This window comes from Artemia franciscana, chromosome 8 (assembly GCF_032884065.1).
Source record: "Artemia franciscana chromosome 8, ASM3288406v1, whole genome shotgun sequence".
Lineage (NCBI taxonomy): Eukaryota > Metazoa > Arthropoda > Branchiopoda > Anostraca > Artemiidae > Artemia > Artemia franciscana.
The window spans coordinates 11228242-11255209 of NC_088870.1; the positions used below are offsets into that span (position 1 = coordinate 11228242).

The window sequence follows — 26968 nt, forward strand, 5'->3', positions numbered from 1 at the left end:
TACGAATAGATGATTGGATCTTAATGAAATTTGATTTTTAGAAGGAATTCATGTCTCTGAGCTCTTATTTCAAATCCCAACCAGATCTTTTGACATTGTGGGGAGTTGGAGGGGGAAATCTTGGAAAAACACTTGGAGTGGAGGAATCGGGACGAAGCTTGGTGGGATAGAATAAACAATTGTCCTTGATACGTGATTGACAGAATCGTACTGGATTCGCTCTCTTTGGAGGATTTGGGGGGAGGAGTTCAGTGATTTGGCGAGTTTGGTGCTTCTGGACGTGCTTGGACGATGAAAATTGGTAGGCGTGTCAGGGAGCTTCACAATTTGACTTGTAGAAAAGTCGTTTTCCCAGATTCGACCATCTGGGGGGCTAAAGGGAGAGGAAAAATTAGAAAAAATTAGGTATTTATAACTTACGAATGTGTGATCGGATTTTAATGAATTTTGATATTTAGAAGGACATCGTGACTCAGAGCTCTTATTTTAGATCCTGACCGGCATTAAGTCTCTTATTTTCCTTTTTAAATCAATCTATTGATTCATAGAATTTTGTTAGAGCTCATACCATATGATCTCTTGGCTCTTAGCTCTTCATTATTTGCCTAACTCTGCCGCGCTGATTGACTGTAGAATAATGAAAAAAACTTTTTCGCCTGCAGGCCAATGGTCCGCGTAGAACAGTTACCGATCTCCTAATTCCAGTGTTTCCACTAGCTCCTTTTTCAAGTCTTGGAAGTTTTCCGTAGAAAATCTGTATATGGTGTTTCCCATTCAGTAGAATTTTCCGTAAGCCACTAGTTGCTACAAGGTCCAAGTACATGACCGCAAAAACCTGACAGCTTTCCCCTCTTAATCGTCCACAGTTTAAATCCCTTTTTAAATACCCTTTTTCGAAATTCCTAAATCCGGTAAGTAAAATTCTCGATGTCTGCGATGAATATAATCAGTGACAGGAATTACGGAAAGTCAAGTAGAGTTCGGGGTAAGACGATATAGTAGCTAGGACTAAGGAGGGTAAAACGTTTAAAATTGACTGTTGCTCAACTATAGTCAACTTGAGTTCAAGGCCCGAATGCACCCAAGGAATAACATTTGAAGTGTAAATAAACCAGAATTTGTGTTCTGGTCGAATTGGACTTCTGGAAATAGTCGCAATTAAAATAGGACAATTATTTGCCTAACTCTGCCGCTCCGATTGACTCTAGAATAATAAAAAAAACATTTTCGCCTGCAGGCCAATGGTCCGCGTAGAACAGTTACCGATCTCCTTATTCCAATGTTTCCACTAGCTCCTTTTTCCAGTCTTGGAAGTTTTCTGTAGAAAATCTGTATATGGTGTTTCCCATTCAGTAGAATTTTCCGTAAGCCACAAGGTCCAAGGTTGCTACAAGGTCCAAGTACATGACCGCAAAAACCTGACAGCTTCCCCCTCTTAATAGTCCACAGTTAAAATATTTTAATCTCGTCCAGATTTGAAACCTTCTTTCTCTTGCTGGCTAGTAGAGCTTTCCAAACTTTTCTTTTTTGTAAGGGTTTTGTCCAAAACCTTTATAATAAATAAGTTCCAATGCCCAATACCCCAGATGAATAAAGTCGTAGACCAGACTGTGTCAATATTTGGGTATGACGAACCGTCGACGTCAAACTAGAAGTTGGAATTTTTAGCAAAATTTTCCGGTGGTTTGAGGAAATATTATGGAGGAGAACTAATATGTCATTGGATTATTTTTCCGTAGGCATTCCGCAAATTTCGTAATTGCGTTCTTTTGACCCTAGACAGGCGTCAAATTTTGTACAAATACGGAAAAATCCGTACAAGTGGAAACACTGCCTGATTCTACCTTCGACCAGTAGGGCAATGCTTGGTTGTGGGTAAATCATCTGTCGCTTCCCGTATTTTCCTCCCAGAATTCTCCAAGTACCCATTCTCAGCTGGGTCTACTCTTGCTGAGCTTACAGAGTCAAACTGCTGATCCCCGTCCTGTATCAGATTAAATATAAAAAAAAACTAGTTTTTTTAACTGAAAGTAAGGAGCGACATTAAAAGTTAAAACAGACAGAAATTACTCCGTATATGAAATGGGTTGTCCCCTCCGCAATCCCTCGCTCTTTACGCTAAAGTTTTTAATTGTTTTAAAAAGTAGAATTGTGGCAAAGAGTCAAACTTTAGCGTAAAGAGCGAGGGATTGCAGAGGGGACAACCCATTTCATATACGGAGTAATGTCTGTTTGTTTTAAGTTTTAATGTCGCTCCCTATTTTGCTATAAGGTTCTCTGATACGCTGAATGCGATGGTGTGATTTTCATTAAGATTCTATGACTTTTAGGGGGTGTTTCCCCCTATTTTCCAAAATAAGGCAAATTTTCTCAGGCTCATAACTTTTGATGTAAAAGACTAAATTTGATGAAACTTGTATATTTAAAAGCAGCATAAAAATTCGATTTTTTTATGTATCTTTTAGCATCAAAATTCCGTTTTTTTAGTTTCGTTTACTACTGAGCCGGGTCGCTCCTTACTACAGTTCGTTACCACGAACTGTTTGATAATTAGAGTTGAAATGAAAAAATAGTTCGAGTTAAAAATCTTGCAGCTCTATATCTTACGAAAAATCCAAACAGAAAGGAATTTAGTTCATCCTGATGGGTAAATACACCAAGAATTTTCTGTTTAGAAAAGAGTGAATTTTAGCTGTAGCAGGACTTGAACACCTGCTCCGAAGGACATAGGATTATCAGTCGTCTAGAACGCCTCTAAAAAAAGAAAACAACCTAAAATCTTATGGGAGGGGATAGTTGTGACAGAGGCTTCAGACTGCAAGGAATGGAGGGGTGTTATAACTGGCCTCTTTCTTGTCGATTGTATAAAACCATTTTCTGTTGAATGCGTGGACTTTATGTGTAAGGTCCAAATGTTCCAAAGCTCGGTAATCCTTAGTATAATTAGGCCCTTCTTGTATAAATTAATTTATGCCTTACTCAACTCTTGCATTGCCCAAAATTCCCATGAACAATGTCCAATAGTTTCCGCTTTTCAAAAACTGCATTAATAACTATGTTTATAGCTTTAAAATATGTTTGGTTACCAGACCATGTAAATATACTCAACCATTAAAAACTAATGATTTTACATGATTCGCAGCTTGTGTCAAATGGAAATTATGTACTACTGTAGAAAGTAATTTTGCTGAAAAGACATAATAATTGAAAAAAGTACTTCACAAGGTTTTTTTTTTCATGCGTGCTACGAGTGGGAGGGTTACTAGTTTACAAGGAGCTTACTTTGTTGGCTACATGTGAACATTGGTGTTGAAATCTTAATTATAGTAATGATTTTTTTCGTTGCTGCTACGTCTAAAGGTTGTATCGAACAATTTTAAACTTCTGAACTGTCCCCTCCCATGTAAATCAACCCCCGTTTAATTCAAACCATTTAGCTCAAAACTCATTTGGTTCAGCTACCATTCAACTCAGCCCCTAGTTGACTCAAGCGTTCAGATCAACGCCCAGGAAACTCAGCCCCCGTTCAATTCAACCCTCATTTAACTCAACTCTCATTTAACTGAACACCATTTAACTATGTATCTTAACTCTTGTGTCAGTCGACTCCGTTCAACACAGTCCTTTTAACTCAATCTTCGTTCAAGTCAATCCTATTCAGCTCAACACCCATGCAACTTAACATGCAACTTATTCAGTTAACCCCCCCCCTCTCCCGCAACTTGACCCTCTTTTGAGTCAAGAGTCAACACAACCGCATTTAACTGAATCCCCACGCAACTCAACCCCACTTAGTTCAATCTCCATACAACCCAATCCCTGCAACGGGTTAGGTTGAATGGGGTTTATTTGAATTGTGGTTTTGTTGCATTGAGGTTAAATTGAATGAGATTTGAGTCAAATGGGGTAGTGTTTGATGGGGCTTGAGTTGCATGGAGGTTGAGCTGAATGGGTTGGATTTAGACAGGGGTCGAGTTACATGCTCCTCGCCACAAAGCATTTGCTGAGATGCATTCAAAGGAAGGGTTAGCATGACAATATATGTTCAGTCACGCTTTGATTGTCCTAATCTACATGATCCAGCTGACTTCCTTTAGAACAGCTTAGCAACGTTTTTTTAATTAGGGGGGTTTTTAGTAATTAGTATTCAAAAGGAGGGTTAGCAATGTATTGTAGAGGGTGTATGTTTAGGGTTAGCATTAGCAATGTATGTTCAGTCACGCTTTGATTGTCCTAATCTACATGATCCAGCTGACTTCCTTTAGAACAGCTTAGCAACGTTTTTTTAATTAGGGGGTTTTTTAGTAATTAGTATTCAAAAGGAGGGTTAGCAATGTATTGTAGAGGGTGTATGTTTAGGGTTAGCATTAGCAATGTATGTTCAGCCACGCTTTGATTGTCCTAATCTACATGATCCAGTTGACTTCCTTTAACAGCTTAGCAACGTTTTTTTAATTAACGTTTTTTTAATTAGGGTTTTTTTAGTAATTAGCATTCAAAAGGAGGGTTAGCAATGTATTGTAGAGGGTGTATTTTTAGGGTTAGCATTAGCAATGTATGTTCAGCCACGCTTTGATTGTCCTAATCCACATGATCCAGCTGACTTCCTTAAGAACAGCTTAGCAACCGTTTTTTTTTTTAGTAATTACTCGAACATGTGAAAATGTCGCCTTCGGGTGTAACAGCAGGCTTTCAAAATTTGTTGAAAATGGAATTCAGTAAGAGGAGTTCAAAAATAAAAGGAAAAAAAAATATTGATGACTTCAATTTAAGAAATAAAAAGTCAAACCAATCAAATGCTTGGACTACAAAGGGTTGCCGAAATGTAATGTGATTTTTAGCTGGTTAACTGGAAAATTAAGCAATCATATTAACCTTTTAAAAATTAGGAAAAGCTGGGAATTTAATTTCTAATGAAATAGACTTTCATGTGGCGATTTTGGTATTAGCCGTCGCCAAAAAAAAAAAAAAAAAAAAAAAAATAATAAAAATAAAAGAACGCGAGTGAAGAATTAGTAAAAAATAAGCCAAAAATATATGGCACCAAACAGAAATAATAGCTTTGTTTTGAGAATATAGTTGTTTTTGGAAATGAACAGGCACAGGTTGTTCGGTGTATTTTTGAATTTTTTACGGGCGAAAAGCGTTGACAAATTGTCTAATTGAATTTGTTTATATTCGCCATTCAGCGTGGTAACTCTGACGAAAACGTGGTAATGCCCTAAAAACCATGATTTTGAAAAAAAAATCTTAGAAATTTATGGTTTTCAGGTATGAAAAGGCCTTAGATGAATCCAGAGGGCAGGAAATGTTTCTTAATTTCATGTCCTTGGTTCTTTAAGTGGAAAATTTAAAATGTTTTCACGATGCTTACAAAATCTATGTAATAGATCGTAAATTTTTGAAGGAATACCAAAAACTCCCTACCTTCTCGAAATATGACGGTTACATGTCCACATTGATGCTTGAAAAAAATATTTTCAAAGACAAAAAGAACAAAGATCTGATTGTTTCACGTTCAGAATGCGTAAAAAAAAACCTTTAAAGCTGGACACTGAAGGAGACATATATGGCAAAAAAAGTACAAACTTCCCTGGGTTAGCTTGTGAAACTATCCTATGTGAGGCAGTGTTGCCAGTTGTTTGGTCTAAAGTTACGCCGCCTGAAATTGAAAATACCCCAAAAGCACCATTTTTGTCTCGAAAATGCGCCGAACAAATAATTTTCTCCATAAAAAAATGCGCCAATTCTAAAAATTCAATGCGCAGCCGCCTTGAAAAAACGCCAAAATGGCGCAATTGATCCCCTTCTGGCCACTCTGGTGTGAGGTTATCTAAGACGGAAAACAGCTATATGAAAGTCAATGTGATAGTAAACACGCCAGAGAAATTAACCTTGTTTTTGTTTATAATTATTTTCCTTGTTCTACTGAATCCTCTTCATTGCCTCATTTATCTACCTCGCATTCTCTGCCTCGCAGATATCCACCGAGACTCTCATGGGAGGTAGGCTATATTTTTTCTTTTGGGAATTGAACTACAACTTCTATGGAACTATTTTCTGTGAAGGTTTAAAGAGGTATTTACTCTTTCAGAGCAAAAGCCAGGAATTTTCCTGAAAGTCAAAGAAACCACAGTATCGTCAACTGAATGTATTTCCTCATTAGATTGTAAATATATCTATATAATTTTTTTTTCTCCGTCCATGATGAGTAATATTGACCTTTAAGTAAGCTTAATATACATAGAAGAAATAGCATTCCAAATAGTTTCGGAATAACTTATGCAAAAGATAATCTAAAGTTCTTGGGAGGACAATAGAAAGGGTTCAATCGGCGGTGGGGGTAAGAATTTGTGCCAGTTTGTCAGCCTGAGGGGGTTTAATAGTACAACGAGTTTGTGCCATGGCTATAACATAATTGTGTTATGGCTATAACAATTGTGTTCAGAACAACTAATTTTGTTCCGGTTATAGCATTCTTTTTGCAATTTTGAGGAATATTTTAAACACTACAGTCTAATTATGCTGAGGTTTTAATGCAGGCTTGTTCTTTTATTATTTTGCTTACTTCACCTTTAGGCCTACCTTGATTTTAAATCTTGCTTGAAATTGACATAGTTCTATATTCTATATGTAGCGGCAGTGTAAGGGGCCTTAACGCCTGGTGCCCCCAAATTACTAAAATGCTCACGAATTTCGGGCAATTCTTATTGAAATTATGAAATAATTATTTTTTATCACTGCCCCCCGCTTTCCTTCTACCAAAGAAAAAATCATTTGTATGTATCTGCTCTGGTGGTTTTTCCAACCTGCTCGTGAAAAAATTATCCTACAGGGAATAAGTATGCTTTAACTTCTTGTCTTATTTTTTGGCTAAAAGAAAAAATTATGTATTAAAATCTCCAAAACGATCGACTATTTCCTCTATAATTCATGCATGTTTCTGAAATATACCAAGGAGTCCTTTTTTTGTAATCGGAAACACTTAGTCTTTGGGAAGGAGAGCGACTGGGTCCCTTTATTCGTAAGGGTATTAAAAACCCTACGGTGTTTAAAATTTTTATATATGTAAAACCAAATATCCCGCCAAATATAAGAGCTAAGGCTTGAGGGGTGGGGGTTTTGGTTCATAGATTTTAATAAAGAGGACAAGGGCTTAAAATTAGTCAGTGCCTAGTCCCATTGATAGTTCTTTTGCATATTTTCCCATGGCGTTCTGTTTTCTTGAAGAAGGTCTCTTTACGAGTTTCGGATGAATGCCCTCTAGAACTAGGCACATATACGGGAATGTTTTTTTCAGGGGAGGGAGATAACAAAAAGAAAAATGTTATTAGCTAATCAGCATAAAAGGTACCCAGAAATTCAAGAAATTCTATGACTTTTTCTGGGGGATGCTCTCCCTTCGTACGTCCCTAGCGGGGTTTCTCGCCTCTCTTGCGCTCGGGGTAAATCTTAATTAGAGCCTCTCCTTCTCTCTCCTAAAAATTTGCAGGTCAAATTTTAACAAGACCCTCATTTATTAACAAAATTTGAACACAAAATATCACAGAAAACATTAAAATTAATTAATTTCGGTCTAAATACTTTTATTTTTAAGGAATGATGTCGGAAATATGGGGAAAAAAATGATTCAATTTGCTTATACTTACTGCCAACTGCGCCCTCTACTTATTTTAATAAAATGCAATTTCAAAGATAGCGTAATGATTATAACCGTTAGAATATCTATTTGAAATTTTGCGCCCCTAAAATTTCTGTGCCATAGGTAAGTGCCCCCTCTGCCTCCCTAAAACCATCTCTGTATGTCCCTGACCAATACACCCATTCGTAGCGGGCTGGGTGGCTTGGATGCGTCATCAGGATCACAAAGGATCTTATACCCAGACTAGTTTCACGAAATGGTCCAAAACAGGTTAAAAGGAAGGTGGGACGGCCTAAGTGTGGTTGCGAAAAGAAGAAAACAACATAAATTCTTTGAGGCGTGGTTATGACGGAAGATTTAAACAGCAAATGGGGAAGGGGGAGCGTTTGTCTGTTTCAGCTTCAGGTGACTTAATGCTTTGACGAGTCTGTAACTGCCCCGTCTAATTAGGTTCATATAACCAAAATTTAAGAGGGGTAGCGGCTTTTCTTTATTGTTCGAAATTAATGGTATTGAGCCGAGTTGCTCAGATTTTTCTGATTTCGACTTTTTTTTCCGCAACATTTGCCTAGACGACCATCGTACAATTTTAAGGGAAGTTGCGTGGGGTAAAACTTGGTCATAATATTAGCTAATAATATCTTTCGCCAATTTTTTTTTCCAAGCTCACTTAGAATTATTTAAATGTGATACTTTGGAACTGGAACATATTTCACTGTCTTGATAGCATATCCTTTGCATTAAAATTCTAATGTTGATTAGGATAATATTTAAATTCTGCAGTTTTCATTTTACCACTTTGCTTTCTTTCATATGTCAGGCGCTGTAAGCCGGTTTCTTTGTCTTTAAAGGACCTGCTGTTGTTAACATTCTTACTAGTTTCGACGAGTTAGAAACCAATCGAAAAGAGACGAATGAAAACGCCTAGGGTGAATTTAAAAATTAGTAGATGCAAAAGAGAATGGGAAAGAGTTAAGGAAAAAGGTAAAATGTCGGTGAATTGAGAACAAAATTGGCGACGCATTTGTGGCTAATCTTTGCCCATAGACAAGCGCAGGTGTATGGAGGGGGTGGGGAATTCTCGGGTGTGATTCCCTATGTAGTTCATCGTTGGAATGATCCAATGATAAACGATCCAATCGTTGGAATCATTTAATTATCGCGTTGCTATATCCTTTAAAACAGGGTTTTCACATATCTGGGGGCTGCTAAGCCCCCAAGTAGTGTAGACAGATTTCACAGAGCCCTACCAATAGCTAGATAAATTGAAGAAAATTATTGTCTTATTTCCTTTCATACATTAGGCCTATTTCTAGACTTCATTACAGTGGTTTTACGTAGTAGATGCATGACTGATTTGAAGGGTTCTAATGGAAGAGTTTGACCTATAAATGTACCTTCAGTATTTTTCTGAGGGTGTCGAAACTTCTTTGTGGTATTCGAATTGAAAATCTTTTTATTTGTTATTTCATTAAAAAATGAAAAAATACATCCCCTCTAAATTCTGAAAAACACATTCCCCCCTTCCACTCCCATGTTTCCAAGAATTGAAATCACTGCTTATTGGCATGGTTTGTGGCTTTTTTTTGTTGTCATCAGAAAATTTTGGGTTGATTGACGTTTGTAGTGAATCTATGACTTTTTATATACTTGTAGGACATACCCCCTGCCGCTCAAGTTGTTCATGTATTGACGAACTGTAAACCGGTTTCTTTCGTTAGTTTCCTTCAACGTGGCGTGAGAAAGACAAAGGGAAATGACCGAATAGATGGATAATATATAATTTGGGCTATATATTTACACATTAGGAGGAGTGGGGGTAAAGTATTTGAACAGTGTGAAGTCAGAAAACAATCCTTACTTCATAATATCAGAATAATTGTAGCTAATAAATTTTGCACGCAGACTCGCTGTAATTTACCCCCCTCCATAGTAATGATGGATGGTAATAAGCTTACCTAAGTTATGGATGTCAGGTGATTGATTTTTTTTTTCAAACGTATAAGAATCGGGTTGACCTCAGAGAATATACTTGACCCCCTCCCTAATGTGCAAATATATAGCCCCAATTTGTTTTTAAAGTATTATATTTGTATCATACTTAGGTATATTTTATTAGGATTAAGCTAACTTCTTTCTTGAGCGGTAGGGTGTAGGCCTATATCATACAAGTACCGTTTTTGTTTATTTTTTATTTCAGAAACCATTATACTGAGTCTCATAAGTCTTTGACTATCGTTTTTTCTCTGGAATAAAAACTTGAGTTTTTGGGAGATAGCCTACTGTGCTTTAGCAAGGACCAGGGTTTCAAATTCCGAAATTCGGGTTTAAAGCTCACATTGTCGAAATTTTAAAAATATCCTTCCGTCCAATCGTTGTAGAAATCCCCCTTTATCTCACTTCTGTGGAAGTGAGTGTGCAGAGGGGAGCAATAAGAGGCTGAGAGTGTAGTCAATTAATTCAGTGCAGTAAGTGCCACATCTACGGTCTTTCTTGATTTTATTATTATTAATCGTTAAAGATGAATCAAAAATGCAAATTACCTTTAGCAACCTTATACTTTGCCAAAACTATTCATTTATCTATGCTTAGATAAACAGCTAAGTCTAGACTTTTTATCTTTAGTGTCAACATACCTGCAAACTAAGTACATATATCGTTTAATAGGGACACAATTTTAGCTTTTGATTGGTTTCACTATGTAAAGAGGTAGCCTACATTCCGGCAACAGCGTATCCAGGTGTTTTGTTCGGGAGGGGGAATGTTTACACCAAAATCTTTTAAAATGTTTCAAAATCTTGTTTTATGTTTTACGGTTCGAGCAAAAGATTTTTTGTTGGGGTGTGGAGGGGGTGTTGGTCAAACTCTGTACCCCCTGGATACGGTCTTGCTGTCTGGGAAAGTTGCGTGAACGAAGGATGCTCAAAAGTTTTGAATTGGTTTTGTATTCGTTTACGAACTAATAAGTTTTATGCAAATTTCAACAATCTGTTTGTCCTTCAGATAAATATGGAGAAAGGGGGCGGGCTGTAGAGAAACCGTACACGGCGTCTACAATTTTGTCTTTTGAAGGAAGTAACAGTTTAAAGGTGGTAAAATTCAACGAGCTTGCTTCTCGATTTTTTATTATCAAGTGAAAAAAGGCGTAGGTTTTTATGCTTTTTGAAAAACAATATATTACCGAATCCCTGGTAGATAAGAGTCTTTCCTGTGGAAATGACCTCCTGGAAAATTTTAGTAAATGTACAATAAATCTTGTCGTAATCTGGATTTCTATATCTAGAAAGTTCCCTCTTTTATAGACTCATAAGACTTTCAATAAAATCATCTGTCCTTCGTTCAAGTTTTGGTTAATTGAATCTCACTGGCGTCAATTGGGGAGAGGGGAGGGCAGAGGCGGAGGCATTTATCCCTAAGACCTCCCAGGTTCTGAAGAAAAGCCTTTTTTGGTGTATCCATAAAAATAGCTTTTTTAGTATTTCCTTGAAAAAAAACAAATTTACCTCCCCCGAGAGTTTAAAAAAATATTTTTTTGCCCCTCCTCCCAACATTTACTTGAACCGACGCCACTGGTGAACATACTTATTTTGGTGAAAGTGGCTGCTTTAATGTCTAGAGATAAGGAGGCGACATATTTTGAGGATGTATGGGGTGGATCACGGTCCTCTCTTGAATTTAATTATACTAAATTGTCAGAACGGTTTTCTAGGCAATAGATCAGTACAAAGGCTTAATTTTTGAATTCAAAAATAGGTATACAAAATAAACAACAATACAAACCACGTCATCCCCGAGGCACAAGGTACTAAGTGCTTAAATAACCTCATTGGAAAATAACTGGTTATAGTGGCTTTATCTACTGTTTTTTAACTCTGGAAGCCGATATTCCTGAAGTTATTGTCGTTTTCAGTCTAAGTTAAGAAAGAACCATCTATATCGGTGTAATAAACTGACCTATGGTTTCGATATGTACATAAACGATCTGAATCTGCTTTTCCCCTTAGAAGGGTTGGAACATCTTTTAGGGAGTAACATTAAGTCATACCTCTTCTCCTTTAAGGCAAAAAGAACCTCATCAAATAGCATATGTGTCAAAAGTGAGAGGCAATTTTAGGGATTTTGTGGAAAATACCTAGGGCCGAGGAATTGAATACGGTGGGTTGGAGGAGGAGTGCTTACCAGTTTGTGGCTTTGATTTTTGGCAAGTCGTTAGCTATGGTGAACAGACAATATACTCGCCGTGGTTTATGCTTACGGCTTTCGGAAGTATTTCCTCTTTCCCCCATAAAAAATCTTGGATCCTCAAAGTAGGAATTGAAACGAAAGGGTACAGTGTAGCCATCCTTTTATCGCTCTTACAAGGTTTTTCACCCAAAACGTGAAAGCTTCCTTTGTTTTTGTATAATTTAGTAGGTTTCATTTTCTTTGTAGATCACAGAGCAGGTCCGTATCTAGAGTACTATTACTAGACGTACGTGACTTCTTATTCAGCAATTCAGTCCGCTACTAACAACGGTGGACTGAGGATACTATTTGTCCTTTAACTGCTGGGTATTTTGAGTATGCTAAGTGTGAATTATTTAACTATCAAATTAAAGCGAAATTCGTTAAACGAGGAATCTCAGAGTGAATACTTTGTAAGTATTTTTCATAATTAAGTAGGATAAATGGCAAATATCAGGAACGAAAACTTGCTTTGTTGACATGAGAGTCAGGCCTTTGAATGGCCACCTGATTTTTGACCTGATCCTCATCGTTGATCACCTTTTTGTGGGTGTTAGAGTTGCCCACAAAAGAGCACCTCAGAAGAAAAGGATTGACAATGGAAGTTGAGAGGTCCGGATTCAATGAGATAGTGTATAGGTTAGGCTATCTGAAATTCTAGATGAGGTTTTTTTTTTTTTTAGGTTGGCCTATCTTAGAAAATACATCACTTGGGAGAACGAAATTTTCAGAAAAGGAATTCAGAGCTTAAATCATCTAGTAGGACATTGTTATCAAGCTCCTAAACTATTTCCATTCTTACTCCAAGCTAAAGCTAAGAAAATTGTAGAAAAACAGGCACAGGTTTTTGGAAAAAAATGTGCTGTTTTAAAACAGTGCATTTCGAGTCTTCTTTTCTTTGACTCTAGGATTCCTAGATTTTTACAACCCAATTGCATTGATTTGGTTTTAAGCTTTAGCACATTAGTGAGCTAGGCAAAAAAAAAATTAGGTAAAATTTTAGTTAATTGACTTCTTGCTATCTCTGAAAGGGTGTAGGTTAGGAAAATGGAACTGTCAGGGATGGGTCTACAGGCTAAAGTATGTCCCGGGAAGGTATTGTAAAGCACCCACCTCTACTCTTTCTCCCTCTAGAGGGCCCTGAAATTTCCCTAGTACCCACTTCCGCTCCTTCCCCCTCCAGAGGGCCCTGAAATTTGCCTACATGACAGGTCTATTACCTATTGAAATTTTGACAAAACAACATTTTACCTTAATTTTCAGTTACTAGTTGCTTTTTCTCTGCCTTTAGTTCTGAAAATGCAATTCCTGTTATTTGAGTAGAATTTTTAGAATTTTCCCAAAATTTAGGAAATGTATTTGCATAACTTTAAACCTTAAAAAATGGAATTGAGCAAAGTTATGAAGCTGAAAACAATTTTGTTGTGCTTCAATTAAGCAGAAGATCTATTTTGCAAGGTTTCACTTTTACAACACACATTTTTAAAGGTCGTCAAAGGTCAGGGCCCCCTAGAGGGGGAAGGAGTGGAGGTAGTTACTTCAAAATACCTCCCCAGGACATACTTTAGTCTGTAGTTTCATTTTCCTAACCTAAACCCTTTCCAAGATAGCAAGAAGTCATTTAACTAGAATTTTACCAAAAAAATGCTACGGGGTTGGGGACAAATGCCCCTCCAAGACCTTGGTTTAGCTTTATATCACTATCAAGTACCTTTATAATAGGCTACCTTTATGGTATCAAATGGCTTATTTCTTTAGTTTGTACTGTCATTTTCACTTGCTTTTGGAAAATTGGCTCCAAATTTGCCCCCCCCCCTCCATAAAATTTTCACGAATTTACGCCACTGTTTGATTACACAAGTTGGTAGGCTGAATATATAGGCTACGGCACTTCATAAGCGAGAAGGTGAGCACACTACTCATTTCATTTTTTCATGTGCTTTCCAAATATAATCATTAGTTTACTTGTTAATGCGGTCCCCCCCCCTCTGATGGTCCCACATATAGTCCAAGGATTATGTCAAAAGAAAGAGGAAACACACTCAGAAAAAAAAATGGAATTCCTACTTCATAAAATGCCTGAAATTTTCATTTGTCACATTATCATGTTTCCTTCCATTATTATACACTTTAAAATAATTTCGATAATTTTTTGATAGATTACGCACTAATCACACACGGGGATAAATTAGGAAATGAGAAGATGACTGGTTTGATACAGAAACTATAACAAATGGCTAGACTGATGTAATGAAGAAATACATTAGTAGGGCTTAAAATGGGACTATCGAAAAGGGGGGGGGGCATTTGCAAGTGAATTGGTGATTATTTCTGGAAGGAGCATAAACAAAGGATACCAGTGGTGTGTTTGCCTTATCCATGTATTAGTTATAGAATCTCGTATAGGCCCCAACACCTCTACTATTTTCATAACACACGTGGTTCCAGATATATTATGAAGGTGTTTCTTTTGGAAGCGGTCACGCACTAGAACTTTGTCCAATATTTGCTTAAGTCTATCAAAGGTCGGTGTTTTAAGAGTGAGAAGGGGTAAGGGTAGATACTTCTAAGGACTGTCCTCGAAAGTAGTTTGGACTCTAATTTCAAATTTTCCTTTTTTCGTTTTGAATTCAATATTGTTTCATAGTTAATTTAGTTTTCAATGTTTCTCATTACCCTGATTTTATACATTTTTTAATGTCTTCTTATTTCCCAAGCCCCCTAGGAGACCCCCCTCACTGCCGGTGCCCATGCAGGTGACTCAATTGTGTGCGGATACTAAACATGAATTGCTGTTCTAGGTGACCTCTTAAATTTCTGGTTTTTAGAATGTCAAATTAATTCGCTAGCTGAAAGATGAACATTCTTCGTGATTCGCTATTCAACTCCATTTTCAAATCGAAACTTACCGCCATAATTACGTCCCAATCCCCCCTCCAATGCCTAAATATAGCCCTGGTCTATACCCAAAGCTTTGTCGTTTTTTTTATTTGTATTATTTTTTGTACTTGTTTTTCTGTTCTTATATTTTTTTGTATTTTGTATTATATTTTGTTATTATTTATTGTATTTATTTCTCATCAACAGTTGGCTCATAATACAAAGAAAGAAACAACAATAACAATAAAAGCCACAAAAGACCAGCTAAGTTTTGCTCAGGTGTTGGGGAAGGGGAGGTTGCACCGCAAGCAAAGGAATCGAATGATATACCTTACTTTCAGCTAGTGCATTAATTCAACATTCTTGAAATTTAGCAAAACTTCCATTCAACTATCTTAGTTTACAAGTGCTCTAGGGCCGTATCCAGGAGGGTTACTCTGTTGGAACCCCTCCCCCTGGGAATTCTTTCTGACTCGTAAAAAGTAACAAAAGGACGTAGAAATTTTTTTTTGCTGCGTTTTTCAAAGTTTTTCACCCCCGCCCCCTGAATAAAAATCCAGGATAGGACCTTGAAATGCTCTGTTTTTTTTACCATTCTACTGATTGTTGAATGTGCTTCGACAGAAATACGTGCTAAATATTTTCTACACACTTTTGTCCCCTTTTGCTCCTAAATCTTGCTAACAGATGGATAAAAGATCTAAAGCCGACCTGGCCAACCATGACAATAAAACACAAAGAAATGAATAAAAAGACGATGATCAGGTCTATGGCCAAAACCCAAGTGGGTCTTTTGGCCGTAGACCCGTTTGTCGTCTTTATATTCATTTATTTTTATTTTTTAACAGATAAAAGGTAAAGAGGTAAAGGATGTGGCACTAGACTCTTAAGGTCCGAACTGGCGGTGCTGATCTCCGTCTCAAGGCCCTTCAGCCTGGAACGGCAGTGGGGGATGAGGACCAGTCATCTGGTGCTTTTCCGTCCTAAACCAAATAACTGGGCACACTAGGATTTGAACCCTCGCCCTCAGGGATTTTAAGTATCCCTAGGACATGGTGCTTTAACCTCCAGTGTATTTACTTCCCCTATACATAGGCAGTTTTGGGTCTATCTGTTTGCCCTCTCGGACAAAGTTTTTTACTGTTTTAAAAAGAAGAGTTGAGAGAAAGAGTCAAACTTTAGCGTAAAGAGCGGGGCGTTGATGAGGAAGCAGCCCCTTTCATATACGAAGTAATTTCTGTTCGTTTTAAGTTTTAATGTCGCTCCTTACTTTCAGTTGAAAAAACTTGTTTTTTTTTATTTAATACAAGACAAAAATTGACCTTATTGATGAAAAAATGATTAAGTTTGATACAAGTTAGAAAATATTTTTGTAGGCCAGAAGACCATGCTTTCAAGGGAATAAAGCTGAATGAAAACAAAGAATTTTTTGAAGTAAAGGAGATTAAAAACAAAATCACCCTGTGAAAATATAAGAAATTTGACCTCATACTTTCTTCCTGATTAGACTCTTCAAGGATAGATGCAGCAGCGAGCACCTAATCATCTTCACCATCACCGTTCTTTAGTGCCACGTTTTGCAAGTTCAAAGCCTCTGCGGATAATGCTGATTTTGAACTCCAATTATAAAAAAAGCGTTTCAATGTGAATGGAGGTGAATTTAAGAACCGTAAAATGAAACATCACAATCTGGGCATTGAACTTACTGTAAAGTCAAACACTTTTAATATTAAAGATCTTTAAGGCTTCATAATGCGATACCCCTTCGTTTGTTCGTCGGCCGTTGTTATTGTTTAAACATCTATTGTTTAAACTGGTGTGTCTCTCCAAAGAGTACCTGGGCAAGATTATATAATGCAATTGAATATTTTTGACATTATTTTGTGACAATATCTTTGATATTATTAACATCAGTATATTTTACATTAGAGCCCCTACTAACTACCACCTAATACCTTAGTAGTAGCCCCTACCCTATAATGGGGTACCCCTTCGTTTCTTTGTAGGCCATGTTTCTGAAGGTGTTCAAAGAGCATCTATCGTTTGAACTATTCTGTCTCTCCAAAGAGTACCTGGGCAAGACTATATAATGCAATTGAATATTTTGACATTATTCTATGACAATATCTTTGATATTATTAACATCAATATATTTGACTTTAGAGACCCTTCTGTGTTATCTTTGGAGTGCTACAGATTAGAGAAATGGATATTGAAATCTTTGTTTGATTGCAAAGACGCTATCAAAGCCTAAGAACCTAAGTAGGAATAAACACTATGCCTGTTTGTTTATGACTTATTCCAACTATTGCTTTTTGGTTCCAAGATATTTCTAAAATCTTGGGTACTTCCATATTATATGGTACACGCTCGAGAATGTGGATCTACAATTAAGACAGTAACCGGTCTCTAGCCGGTATTATCCAAAGAAAATTAGGTTAGGCTCAGTTGAAATGTACGTTATAGATTTTTGTTAAATATTCAATATATAGAGTTGGTATTTTGATTGGGTTAGATTTGGTATTTAATATAATGACCTCTTGGTACCCTCCCCCACCATAATTCTTTGTTGTAGTTTTCATAATTTTGTTACCGAAGTGTTGTATTTCCATTGTCTTTCGGCATATTTCGTTATGATTAACCAAACTTCATTTCTCGAGTGTGTACCATATAATACGGAAGTATCAAATGTTGTTTCAAGAACTATTGGAAAAATGTCTTCCAGAAATACGGCAATTATTGACAGATCTGAGAGAAAAAAAATTATTGATAGTAGATGCCCTTGGTAAATTCCACAGATATTTGAGATTGACTTCATGGTCTTAGTTGTTATTAAATATAAAAAAAAACAAGCTTTTTTAACTGAAAGTAAGGAGCGACATTAAAACTTAAAACGAACAGAAATTACTTCGTATATGAAAGGGGCTGCTTCCTCATCAACGCCCCGCTCTTTACGCCAAAGTTTGACTCTTTCTCTCAACTCTTCTTGTTAAAACAGTAAAAAACTTTAGCGTACAGAGCGGGGCGTTGATAAGGAAGCAGCCCCTTCTGTCAAAAAATACATAATTCCACATTTGTGTAGATAAGAGCTTGAAACTTCTACAGTAGGGTTCTCTGATACGCTGAATCTATGACTTTTAGGGGGTGTTTTCCCATATTTTCTAAAATAACGCAGATTTTCTCAGGCTCGTAACTGTTGATGGGTAGGACTAAACTTGACGAAACTTATATATTTAAAATCAGCATTAAAAAGCGATTCTTTTGATATAGCTATTGGTATCAAAATTCCATTTTTTAGAGTTTTGGTTACTATTGAGCCAAGTCACTCCTTACTTACAGGAGTTACTTACTATTGAGCTGAGTCGCTCCTTACTACAGTTCGTTACCACGAACTGTTGGATTGAATTACAATATTAAAATTCAGGAAAAAATGGGTGTCTTAAATCTTTAGTTTTACAGAAAAAGCATGGCCCGAGATGCAGGCCGTCAACGCCAGCTACAAGCGCCTTTTTTCCAAGTGATATTTTTTTTTAAATAAATGTTTAAATGTTGAAATTCCTGTATCTCTGAAACGGTCTGAGATGGTTTATTGTTTTTTTCTTTTTTTTGCATTTGATAAACGCAACTTCTTGAGATTAAAATGGCATGCTCCATTTTGAAAATATTCGTCCAAGTTCTTGGCTATCTCTCCGTATATAACCTCTCTCCAGTGTCCTTTTTTTAATTGAAAAAAAAATATTCCCCAATGACATCATTTCCTGGAATCTTACTGTTACTATTAAATATACATTTAGTTTATCATTATCCTAGTGTACCGCGTTCCCTTAAAAGAAAAATTTTTTGAGTTTTTACTTTTGACTAGATATCGGCAAGGGGTTATCGTTTTTGGGTTCCTGGTGTAGACACTCGTGTTATAGCTTTCCATTCTATTATTGAAGAAGGAAAGTCTATGATTATTTCCCCTTTTATTGCTGATTCAATTAAGGACGAAGGGTCACACGTGTGGTTTTAGACAAAGCAATCTAGGGGAAACAATGAAGAGTGGTGTCATTCGCAAAAATATAGAGAGGGGGGCAAAACGTAATTTTCGTCACTTAAGGGGAGGCGATTTTTTTTGCCTCTCTAAGGAGAGGCAAGTTTTTCAATAAAACTACCAAAAAAGGCAGTTTTTAATAAAAAAAAGATCCAAGAAAGGGTATTTTTCAAAATCTAGGGAAAGAAATTCTTTTTTTTCCATTGTTTTGGGTATTAAGAATATTTATACTGTTTCTTGTCAAAGTAACATTCACTGGCGTCTTCCTAAAAGCTCTGTATCAAAGATTACATTTTTTTTTCAGAAAAGAGAAAGATATTCAGCTGGAATAGGCTGCATTTTGAAAATACAAAAGACTACAGTATTGAGATTTTGATTAGTGAATGCTATAGCTTACTATTCCACCATTGAAGATAAAAAGTCTTATGATTATAACCCCCTTTAATTGCTAGTTGAATTAAGGCAAAGGGGTCACATGAGTGGTTTTAGACGAAGCAATTGAGGGCAGAGATGAAACAGAGTAGCGGCGTCAATTTATGGAAATACAGGGGGGGGGGGGTATTCTAAAATCTAGATTTTGTCACTTTTTCTTTGAAAATCCCCTCAAAAACTTTTCACCGAAAATACTCCTAGAAAAGTTATATTTCGAAATATATAGGGATTCCCTCCCAATAAGTGATACCCTGAAATAGCGGGTTTGATATCAAAATGAACCAAGTCAAAACAAGAAGCAAGTTTTAAGGCATTTGCTGACAAAGTTGTTTGAAATCGAACAACTTATTTTACGGTATCTGCATTAGACCAGTAAGGAATTGTAGACCAAGTTGCTCTGAAAAATCTGACGACTTTTGGTAAACACTGAAAACGTAGGCAAGATAAGGTAGGTGTCCCTCTGTGTAAAGCACTTAAGCAGTATTTTTCTTGGGAAGATTTGGAGGGTATAATCCCGAGAAAAAACAAGAAAACGGGTAATTATGAGGAAAATTATAGATGAAACGCGAAAATTGAATGGTTTTGGTATTTTTATGAGGGTTGGGAGATATTTGGTGGCTCATGCCCTTTTCAATTATGTTTTTAAGAGTGGACGTTTGGTCAGCACGCTTTACCCTTCCTAAAACCGCACTGTTCTTCTCTTAAATCTTGGTTCAATCTTTAAGTCTAAAAAGTGTCATCACACTAAGTAATTTGGTACCTACAAAAATCACCCTAATGCCTCTATAATTACAACACTCACTCTTATCACCTTTCTTATGGAAGAGTTTAATTAGGGTTTTCATAAAATCGCTAGGTTCCTCCCTTTTTTCAAAAATCATGTTCATAATCTTCAGCACCTTATTTCTAACCTCATAACCACCATATTTAGAAACCTTATTTACTCCACTATCTGCACCTGTGTTCTTGTTATTTTTTAGTCCTTATAGTACTCTCACTAATTCTTCCTGCGAAAATAAATCTTCATTCACATCCAAGGTGTCATAAACTTTCTCATACTCCTCTATATCTTTTCTTGTTATATGTAACCGTTTAGCACTAGTAAATTCTCAAAATACTGTGCCCATCTCTCTTTAACTCTTTTTCTTACCACTAAATGTGGCTCCGTTCCTATCTTTAACTGGGACAAGTCCAGATTGAGTGCTCCTTCTCAATTTATTAACATACCAGTACAATATTTTACTATTATACCGTCTAGCTTCATCTTGCAGATCTTCGGCAATTCTGTTCATAGCTTCCATTTCACACCTCATTAGTTCATATTTTTATGCTTTTTCTACTTTCTCTACATTTCTCTAATTTTCGTATGATCTATCACTCAGATAGTTCTTGTACATGTCTCCTCTCATCTCTGTTAAACATAAAGCATTTTCACTGATATTCCTTGCTGCGTTTTTAACTTTCTTCCCTAAGAAACCATCAGCAACTTAATAAATTATTTTCCTAAAATTATTCCATCCATCTTCCTCATAGTCAAATTTTAAAATCTTCAGTTTAGTATTCAACTGTTCCTTGGAAGTTTCTCTTTAATTCTCGTCTTGGAGTCTACCAAAGTCATAACTCTCTGGAAGGTGGTTGCCCTTCCTAAATTGCAGTTTTAAACTAACCCTAGACACTACTAGATGATGGTTTTCTTTTTAACATCAATATCAGTACTCCGATATACCCTCGTATCTTGTATTGATCCTGCCAGTCTTCGGTTTACAATAACATAATCTATGAAGTTAGCTGTCTCACCATTATGCTAATACCATGTTAACGTATGTGCCATTTTATGTCCAAATACTGTATTGGTTTTAATTAACTTGTTATTCCTGCAAAATGGCAGCAGTCCGTAGCCATTACTGTTTTCTTCTCGTACACCAAATTTACCTTAGCTGGGATCCCATTTATCTCTATTTCTACCGAAAAATCTTCTAATAAAATATGCTGTTTCTACCTGGGACCCCGTCTATTTCTTCTGTAAGTGCAAATTAAATTCATCTGAGTCACTACTATCTCCGTCATTCGGTTCTACAGGGGCACACACTACTATAACCGAAACGCTGCACTTTTTAATAATAAAATGAGCAACTAGCGTTCTCCCATTCATACCTACAAGACTTGCAGCTTCCGTATTCATCGTGAGCCCTACTCCATGTCTATGTATCCCATCATTCCAGTCTGAGTAAGTAAATTCTATATCACCTAATTTAATATTTATTACCCCTTTGATATAAGTTTCTGAAACTCCTAATGAGTTCACATATCTAAGTTAAATCCCAAAAACTGTTTTCCAAGATGTCCTCAAAGGGAGGATTAGCAGGATAATTTGAATCAGTAGGATTGAAGTATGGTTGGACATTCATTGTTCTGTCATTCGTTCCTATGAATGGAAGTCAGAAAACGCTTCTTAGTGGTTATTTGAAAATGTCAGATACAATCTTTAGGCATAACAGTGAAAAAATATTCAGGTATGGCAATTTAAAATGTAAAAAAGAGATTTGTTCACTTTAATACCGAATCCTCCCATATTTAGCTAACGACAGTGCTACATCGACTATCCCGCAATTTGAATTGAAATTTGTGACTAATTTATTCCGACCTTGTTTTACATTTTTAATAACGGAGCAACTGATCGATCTTTATATAGCATGCTATTGGGAAAAAATGACTGCAGTACCTCTAAGGGTGGTGATAAACGTTTTGTCCGAGGGGGTGCCCACTTGCCGCCACCTGGTGTATATCTCAGAACACTAACTGTGCCGGCCATTTTGCCACGCTTAGTAGAGTCTCAGCCGCACTAGGTACTCTTCCATTACGGTTGGCACGCGCCATTGGGTGCACGTGATTTCTCAAAGTGGGTGCCCCTTGAGGTTTGCAGTCTGCATTTAATCACAGGTTCTATGAATTGGCTAATTTTTTTGGCGTTCTTTTTGGTTCTCAAGATAGTTAGAACTGTTTTATTTTCCAAAATAGTTTCCTTTCTTGCCTATGGAAATGAAAAGAAAATGGAAGTTATTATTCTCAAAAAATAGAATACTAGAACAAAATATTATATCCCAAAATCTTGCGCTTTTGTTTTCCAAAATGTCCGGTTTTCGCACTGTTTTTTTCGGTGTTCTTTTTGGCTCTTAAGATAGGTAGAACTGTTTTTATTTTCCCAAATATTCTTATTTCTCACTTGTCTAGATTAGAAGAAAATGGACGTATTATTCGGACTAATATTTTCCAAAATCTAGCGTTTTAGTTTTCAAATTTTCTCCAAAATATCCCTTTTCGCACTGATAGAAATGACTAGAAAACGGAAAGTTGTGTAACCATTCACAAAAATAAAAAAAGAACGCATTTTTTTAATTCTTCCGAAGAATTTTTTTTTATTTATTTTGGTACATTACATCTTTTGAGTGACCTTAGCTAAAATCTATCTTTTTTGAAGTTGCTAACGTTGAGGTAGGAGGGGAAATACTTTGGGCACGTGTAGTATATCCCCTTCGTAAAACATATGTAAATCCTATGTTTTTCCCTTTTTTTCCTTCGTGCCTGCTTTAGCGCCTTGATAAACTACTAGTGGGTAGGATTGCCACAACGATCAGTTCCTAAAGGGCTACAATTGCCTAAATTTGCGTGGTACACAGCGATTTTCGGTACTATATTCAAAATTGGCTGTAATAGTGCTAAAAATAATGCTAAAATAACACTCATATTATTTTAGCAACCTCGAGCACGTGCTACTGTGATGTGCTACGCATAAGAAAATAGTGCTAAAATAGCACTTTGGTGCTACAGATGGCAACCTTATTAGTGAGGCGTTTTCTCGTTATGTCATCTTTAGTAATAACGAATATATTTCTGCAGATGGTATTAAATGTTCAGGTTCAGCTTACTTGAAATCTTTTGTGTTTTAAAGTCCATGGGAGTTTTCCAAGATCAGAAACATGTTGTTGTGCGTGAATCCAAAAAATATGGACAACTTTTAAGAGTGGAAACAGCTGCTAATGTATATAATTACGCCAACGCCATCTCGTGTTTGGTGTTTCTCAGCATTTTTTTCAATCTCTGCAGTTTCTTCAAGAAACTGAGATCAGAAACTTGTTACTACACTAATTTCGGCAATTATACTAATGACACTAATTGTGTCTTATTATCTCATTGGAAAATTGCCAAGAAACGCCAAATACTTCTGGTGCTGTTGATTTTTGTGTCCACACTACTGCCAGCTTTCATTCTGCTTGAATCCATAAGAAATCTCATTTTCGAAGGTAATACCTACTAATGTCAGTTTTAATGAGGTGGATGGGAATTAGGGATTACATTCATTAATGAAAATGTTAGTGCCATAATTTTGAATGGTAATTGTTACGGTTTTTTCTTCAAAATACGGATGTTTAGAATCAAAGCAGATTCCTGCTAAAAACTAGCTATGATTTAGATACCCTATCTTCCTATATTCGAAGCACAGCTTAGATACCAATATACAGTTATGAAAACTCCTATCTTGCCCATGAGAAGCTTTTGGTTCAGAGCTCTGAACTTGGTGCCTCCTCCAAGCCCGCGCTCCGACGCGTAGATCGTACTACAACCCCATAGGCGGGAATGCAGTTTTGTTTTGTTGCATGCACAGCTTAGATACCAATATTGATTATCTAAGCTGTGCTGTCTGTTTCCTGTCTCCAGCCGCTGGCATCGCTTTCGCGCAGTGTATCCCAAAAGTAAATCGAGTTTTCATAACTGTATTGGTACCTAAGCTCTGATTCGAAATGTCCATAACATTGGTAGATGAAGCCAGTATTTCTCGTTGGTACTTTTACAATCAGTCGGCTGCTTCCCGATCATTACAAGATAATTTCCATTTTCTTTTTTTTTATGCTTAAAGCTTGAAGGCAAGGAAGTGTTTTCCATTGCAGTCAGTACTGTTTCTAGGTTTCATCAGAAGGCGAAAAAAAACTTATACATAATTGATCAAGCATGCCCAAAGGGTTGCTATCTTGGTAAAAATTTTAATCGTCAAATTCAAAATATCTGAGAGCACCATAGTGGAAGATACCAGTCTCATATCCAAAAATACGGAATTACGTATTTCTCCTAAAATGATTGTCACAGGGTGTGTTTTAATTTATTTTTTTTTGCGAAGGGTAATCGTATCAAACCTTAACTATACTCAAATTAGTTTTCTTCCGGAGAAATTAAGGGAAATCCGAAAAATTTTGAGGATAGTGGAAGCACTAAATACCCCACTCGCACTGTTGATTTCCTCCTTGTTTCTCTTTTGTGGGCTGACATATCATCAATTACTTACTTAGTGTCAAAATTAAACTATATTGGATATAATGGTTTAGATCTGACCATCCGTAAAGAGTTTGTAATTTATATTGTTTTATGGCCGTGAGATTTAGTTTTTAGTTTTGTGGTATATTTTCACAATCTTTTACGTCACATGTTAGATTTTTAAATTGTGAAGCCTGAATAAAGGATGAAGTCATTTCTTTTTTCTGGATTTCGTTGCTCGTATAAAACTTTAATTTTCGCTTTTTTTTCTCTCTTTTGTACTTGGTTCCCAGAGCCAGCGATTTGGGAGCTATGGTCATGCGCAAAGTTTCATATATTTTCTCATTTAGGAAATCAAATCTGATATAGATTCTGGTACAGAGTCAGACGAAGAATTGAACAAGAGCTGTCAACATCTTCAAAATAGTGAGTTTGGATTTGTTTTATACTGTTCAGTTTCGTTTTTATTATCTTTCGAATATTGGGGCTGGAACTTCGATATGAGGTATTGCTTCCGATTTTTTTAATCAGTAATTTAGATGTACATAGGTCTACTACTAATAACTCAGCACCAAGCCGCCTGAGGCCAACACAGCTACGCATACTACTCCATCCCGAAGCCTCCCTCTTTAGACCCTCCCAGGAAATTCCCATTTCCTTTAAATCTTTCTTTATGACGCTCTTTCAACCCAGATGAGGACGACCTGCTTTCTGTTTAGCCCTAGACGGTTGGCCGAAAGGACAGTCTTCGGTGGTGGTGATGGTATTTTCATTGAAAAAATTGAGACACAATCCCACCCATATATTTAAACAAATACGTTACACCTTGCCCCACCTATATTTCTCTGTAGTGACGCCACTGCTTGCCTTTCGTTGAACGAACATATCTTGGAAAATAAGGAGAGGGTCCCTGGCCTCCTTTCAATGATTTTCTGCTACCCATCACCTATTTGTTTTTTTATACGTTTAAAGTGTGTTAAAGATTACATATTCTTTAAGTGTATTCCGCATATTAAAAAAAATACCCAGTTTCCTTTGAATAAAATGGACGCTAAGACATTTTAAAGAACTGTCCGCTAGCCATCTGTTCCCCCCATCCCATCGTCTTACATGAGACTGAGCCTGAGCTCCTGCGAAATTTTCGTCATTTCGATATTTTTTATTTATGTCTCAATCGTTTTTTTTTCATTCATGCTTTTTTTAAAATTTAAATGCTATCATTGGATTACATTTAAATTTATCCATGCTTCTTGTTATCTATATTTAAATATGTTTAATTAAAGAATTAAACACCTTATTTTAGAATTTTTGGACTTTTTTGCTCATCATAATTCATCTTCGATACTGATAATTCACTTTACACTGTCAAAGTAGTGGTTTGTTGTCTTTTTTCACCTAATTATACTTTTGTCAACACAAATCGTATGATGGTATTACCGCGCCATTACGTCTCGGCCGAAAAATTTGATTCCAAGCCAAACGATAAAATTGTTCTCTTCCCAATGCAAACTTAATTGATATCCATATGCTAGCTGTGAGGGACTGATGATTCTTGCTTATGGTGTACCTTTTCTGACGATAAACAAATGTGAAATCGGTAAACAGGCCAGCGGGAGGTTTTTATGCTAGAAATCTCGGTACGCAACTAGTGTTTTGACATTTTGTTAGGGGTAGTCTAAAAGAGGGTGTGGTGAGTCATGCCACCATTAAGATTTTGACCTAGTCAAGTAGCTCTCACAATGAGCCTGGTAGAGAATCCACAAATTGTTGTGCCCAAAACAACAGGGTATATCTAGCATTTGTTAATAGGTTGGTACCCTGAGAGACTGAACATTCTTATTTTACGGTGTACTGGAGATAAAGTATAGCGTTGGAAAATTAGCCAACGGGAGATTTTTTTTTGTATATGTTTTCGCATGGTTCTTAGAATGAACTTGTACAGAATCCGCAAATTGTGGTGCCCAAAAGAAAAGGGGATTTTGCGTTTTATTTACTTTATAATTCTAGTTTGGAGGGATTGAGAATTCTAAGTTTCAGGTGCATTTTTTTCTGGAAATGAAAGTTTAACGTTAGAAAACGTGCCAGTGGGAGAATTTTTTTCGTATGGCTCTTAGAATGAACCCAGAGAATCCACTATTTTTCTGCCCATAACGAAAGGGCGTATTTTACGTTTTACATGCTTTATAATTCTAGTTTGAACGGATTGATTATTCTAAGTTTAAGGTGTTTTTTCTGGAGATGAAGAAGTATAGCGGTGGAAAAAATGCCAACGGGGAGACTTAATTTCGTATGACTCTAAAAATGAACTTAGTAGAGAATCGTAAATTTTGTGCCTGAAGTGGGACATATCTTACGTTTCATGCAACTTATAATGCTAGCTTTGAGGGTCTGATGATTCTTATTCACGGTGGGCTTTATCTGGAGATAAAGAAGTGTAACACGGAAAAACA

At 36.5% G+C, this 26968-nt stretch overlaps 1 protein-coding gene across 3 annotated transcripts in view; it reads left to right on the forward strand.

Annotated features, from left to right (window-relative positions):
• The window catches only part of LOC136029979 (uncharacterized), a 152900-nt gene that overhangs the window by 62100 nt on the left and 63832 nt on the right, over positions 1 to 26968 (forward strand). Inside the window, exons 1-2 of one of the 3 annotated variants that reach the window (XM_065708551.1) lie at positions 12137 to 12279; positions 24869 to 24944. In XM_065708551.1, coding sequence (XP_065564623.1) covers positions 12205 to 12279; positions 24869 to 24944 — 151 coding nt within the window. In that variant the 5' untranslated portion in view covers positions 12137 to 12204. Of the gene's footprint in view, positions 1 to 12136; positions 12280 to 24868; positions 25024 to 26968 lie in introns of those variants that run through there. The other 2 variants (XM_065708552.1, XM_065708553.1) reach the window with 2 other exon arrangements.